Source organism: Macrobrachium nipponense, chromosome 32 (genome assembly GCF_015104395.2).
Source record: "Macrobrachium nipponense isolate FS-2020 chromosome 32, ASM1510439v2, whole genome shotgun sequence".
In the NCBI taxonomy this organism is placed as follows: domain Eukaryota; kingdom Metazoa; phylum Arthropoda; class Malacostraca; order Decapoda; family Palaemonidae; genus Macrobrachium; species Macrobrachium nipponense.
In genome coordinates, this window is record NC_061094.1 from 62,720,861 (window position 1) to 62,725,860 (window position 5,000).

General features: G+C 34.2%; 1 protein-coding gene across 1 annotated transcript in view; it reads right to left on the reverse strand.

Annotated features, from left to right (window-relative positions):
- Positions 1-727, reverse strand: part of LOC135207446 (uncharacterized) — a 9,071-nt gene extending 8,344 nt beyond the window's left edge. The window contains exon 1 of the mRNA XM_064239172.1: positions 56-727. Coding sequence (XP_064095242.1) covers positions 56-727 — 672 coding nt within the window. The remainder of the gene's footprint in view (positions 1-55) is intronic.
- Positions 728-5,000: the final 4,273 nt, after the last annotated feature.

Consider the following 5,000-nt stretch of genomic DNA (forward strand, 5'->3'; position numbering starts at 1 on the left):
TATATTTTCCATCATCGCTAAACACACTCCGCGTGATTTTCATCTTTTTGATCACTCCTTGAGTTATTTCTTCGAGGGTCACGTACAGGTCCCGGTAGATTGGAGGATCCTGATGATGATGATGATGATGATGATGGTGATGCCTTCCCCCCCTGTGATAGTGTTTGTGATTACAGTTGAAACCTCCCATTCGATGCCTACTGATGCCTCTCCACATCATACGAATATCATCATCATCATCGTCGTCGTCAGAGTTATTAAAGAAGTGATTAAAATTACCGTGGGTGCCGAAGAACTGATGGAAAATGTCGTCCATTGGACCGCTAGTAGTAGTAGTGGTAGATGTATATGTAAAGCGAGTTTTGGGATCGCTAGTAGTAGAGGTATATGTAAAGCGAGTTTTGGGATTGCTAGTAGTAGAGGTATATGTGAAGCGAGTTTTGGGATCGCTAGTATGGGTAGAGGTATATGTGAAGCGAGTTTTATTATTACCCCCTTTAGGTACCTCCTCATCTTTCATTTTACCTTTCACATGTTGATCGTAACACTCTCGCTTTTTCACATCGCTCAATATTTCGTAAGCTTGCGAGATGGCTTTAAACCTTTCCTCTGCATCCGATGATTTATTTTTATCTGGATGGTATCTAAGTGCCATTTTTCGGTAAGCTCTTTTAATATCTTCCATTGAAGCATCTTGGGAGATGCCTAGAATCTTGTAATAGTCCATGCTGATGATGAACTAAGTTTGGTTGGCTGCGCTAATGCGCATTTTATATTCAACAATGCTGAATGAATTATCTGGGAGCTATATACTACATATATGTAAATTAAAAGAGACAACCAAATATATTCCCCCTTTGAATTTATTCTTAATCAGAGTAATGGATATTAATAGAGTTTTATGTTTTGTTTGTAGAAAATTTTTTGGAAATACCAGTGCTAGCTACTAGCTAAGGAGGGTTGCATTCTTTATTCAAAAGTCATTTTAAAAAGTTTAAGTAGTCGCTAATCATTTCTCTATCATAAGTCTTTTCAAAAGAATTAATAACTGGCGTATTCTTTATTCAAAAGTCATTTTTTTTAAAAAGTTTTAATGTAGTCATCGCAAGGTTTGAGAAAATAATTTCTCTATTTAATAGTAGCTTTTCAAAAAGATTAATAATTGTATTCTTCATTCAGGAGTTATATACTATATAAATATATATATATGTGTGTGTGTAAAAATCATTTCTCTATCATAAGTCTTTTTCAGAGAATTAATAAACTGGCGTATTCTTTATTCAAAAGTCATTTTTTTAAAAAGTTTATTAAGTAGTCGCAACAAGGATTGGGAAAACCATTTCTCTATTCACAAATAGTTTTGTAAAAATTTAAGTTTTTTTTCAAAAAGGATTAATAACTGCATTCTTATTCAGGAGTTTTATATCTATATATATATAATGTAAAAATCATTTCTCTATCATAGTTTTTCAAAAGATTAATAACTATTCTTTATTCAGAGTCATTTTAAAAAGTTTAAGAAGTGTCGCAACAAGGATTGGGAAAACCATTTCTCTATTCAAATAGTTTTTGTCAAAAAGGATTAATAACTGCATTCTTTATTCAGGAGTTCTATCTATAATATATATATGTAAAAATCATTTCTCTATCATAAGTTTTTTTCAAAAGATTAATAACTATTCTCTATTCAAATAGTCTTTTTAAAAAGTTAAAGTAGTTTGCAAGGAGTAATCTCGTCTGTATCGTTGCAGATTTATAAAATTGTTAATAATTGCAAGTTGAATAGTCAGTCAATCATTCACCTTTATTTAACAAGTCGAAAGTCTCTAACACAATACCATATAGGCTAAGTTTATGAAAAGGTTGTTAGAAATGAATAAAAAAAGTAAACTTTCATTCTAGGTTTACATATATAACCCGTCGATCAATTCAGGTTTTTCAAAAGAATAATAACTGTATTCTTCATTCAAAAGTTATTTGTAATAGTCGCAAGGAGTAATCTCATCTGCATCGTTGCGGATTATAAATTGTTTTCATAATAGTAATAATAATTGCACGTTGAATAGTCAGTCAATCATTCGCCTTTATTTAACAACAAGTCGAAAGTTTCTAACACAATACCATATAGGCTAAGTTTATGAAAAGGTTGTTAGAAATGCCGAATAAAACAGAGTCGACTTTTATTCTAGGTTCATATATCATATAGTATACCTATCGATCAAATTCAGTCTTTTCAACTGTATTCTCCATTCGAGTGTTTTTTGAAAAAAGTTTAAGTATAGTTGCAAGGGTTCTGGGAAAATCATTTCACTATTCAAATAACCTTTTCAAAAAGAATGATGATTTGCTAACTGAAGTAGTAGTGCTCATTGTATTTCTACATTCAATATACCTTTCTCTCGTGGAAATTTTCCACTGCGGATCATACATATGATCTCTTAGATTAAAAAAGACCTACCAGAGATTAGCTAATCTAGCTTTGAATGGAGGAAATATGAAATATTTTTGATAAATATAAAATTCTTCATGGAAAACTTATTAGGACTTGCTTGGCCTCTTAACTAACCTACTACCTAACTTTGGACTATCCTTAACGATTTCTAAAGAAGCCTAGAGAGGGTAGCCAGTATCGATCGATCTTTGCCTAATTTTACCCCAAGTACGCGATGGTGGATGAGTACACACACTTTAGATATACTAGCAAAATAGGACTACTACACTGCTGCCGCATCATTATGACAGCTCGTGTTTTTTCTTTAGGGTGAAGCAAGCAAGAGCAAGTCTGTGTAGAGATTTATTCAGATTCACTGTAAGAGAAAATCCTCTCTGCATCAGTGCTAATCACACAGCTTAAATTTATACCATATTAGATGAAAGGTTTTAGAATACTGAAAATGTTATTTTCAATATAGTTACAGAGTATGGACCTATTAGTATCGACCACAGCACAATTGAATTTATACATTTGGCTAGGAATATTTTTACTAAACATCTATTGGTGATATATTGGGATAGTATAGGATTTTTTTAATAATAATAATAAAGATAGGATAGGAAAACAATACAAATATTTTTTAGAATGTTAAGACTCTTTTTAATCATTCTAGAAATTTGATAAAGAATTTTTAAAAGTTCATTACTGTTCTAGGTTTGGCCATAAAGGTGCCTCCAGGAACTCGTCATTCTTTTATATAGACTTTTAAGTATTTGTTTTTCTCATATCACTTGATATAGTGTAAAATAAACCACATGGTACAGAGTGGACCATGTACAATCACGGTATACCACCATTCTCAAGAAAGAAGCTCATTATAACGCATCCTCCTGACATCGGAGTAGAAAAGGTCTTTAGCTCCGTTTATCACCAACAACAAGTCGAGCCGTCTGATGCTCATCATCTCCGATGCTAGGAGGATGCGTTATAATGTGCTTTCTTCTTGAGAATGGTGGTATACCGTGATTATACATGATCCACTCTGTACCACGGTTTTTTTTTACTATCGCCACTTTTGAAAACTATTTCGGCAATGTCTCTCACAAACTTTGTTGGTTTGTTCTAAGACATGCCTACGTATTTGAGCTGGTATCTCACATACAAGTTAAATCACTTTCTTATTGGCTGGCGCATTTTGAAATGGCCGAAGCAGTGATGTATCGTAACACTTTTAAGTATAACCACACCACTGATCATTAATAACATTATCGTCCAGGAATTGTTAGGCTGTTACAAGATGTGCTACACTGGTGTATTTTTCAAAAACTTACGGGAAACCCCGTTTATGAGCATGAAAAAAAGAAGAGCTACGTCTATCAGTAGCAGCTAGCATCAGCCGCCATATTGTGTGTTTTGTTTATGTTTGTAGCAGCGGCGGCGGCGGTCGTTCGTTCGTTCGTTCGTGTATGAAATGCTTTCGAGGACAAACGCACACTTGTAAAATAGCAAGTTGCGATGCGATTTGCATTAGGGACGTAATTATTATTATTATTATACTTATACAATGGCGAAATAATCTCGGTTAGAACATCTGATTTCAAACCAAAATATTCTCTCTCTCTCTCTCTCTCTCTTAACGAGGCAAATTTTGTGTTTTACAATTTTCTCTCCTTTTACTTTGCACAGTTTGAGTAATTAACTCAATATTTAGGAAAGATTTCTGTACAAGAAATGTAATATTTCTCCTCTTATAGCTAATTTTGACCACTTTTAATTCACCTGGAAATTATGCTTAGGTAACGAACTGTAGGTACGCATCCTTTCACTCTCAGTCTGAATACCGTTATCTCGGCGATTTGCCCAAAGCGGACGACGATAGACAATCGTAAATCTCTCTCTCTCTCTCTCTCTCTCTCTCTCTTTATCCCTTCTCTACTGACACATTGAGCTAAATATATATATAGTATTTTAACATAAAGCTAGTTCGTATCTCACAACAAAATTAGACCAAACGCAAAGAATCGTATATCTACAAACTTCTGGGCATTTCGTCTCACTGTCAAGGCCACTATAACGGTGTTGCGACAGTGAAAGTGTTCGACAGCACAATACTCCAGTGTTGTTCACGTTATAAAATAGACTTATTAATTAATAATACATAGACTTTGCCTGTTCCACCACTCTGGTTACTAGACGTAGGTAGATTATACGCCGTTCACCTGGGCTTATAAGGTACTAGGGTGTCGTCTAAAATTTTACTTACCTTTATCCTAGATTGCTGACCTGTAGCCGTCTGTTCCGAATGAGCTGTGATTAAGGAAACCGGCCTATTTATATACAAATCATGCATAATCATGTGTGCAGGCGTACATAGTATACTGCCTGAGGCTATGAACACTTTCATTTTATATGTACTGAGAACTAGCTCAATCCAGTTTCACCGTGTTTGTTTGAAGGGAAATCGGTCTATCTTTTTTTAATATGTCCTGATTAACAGCTCATTCCAAAAAAAAAAAAAAACTTTTCCTCTCCGTGAGTGAGTCAAGCTAAGGTCAACAGGTCTTGG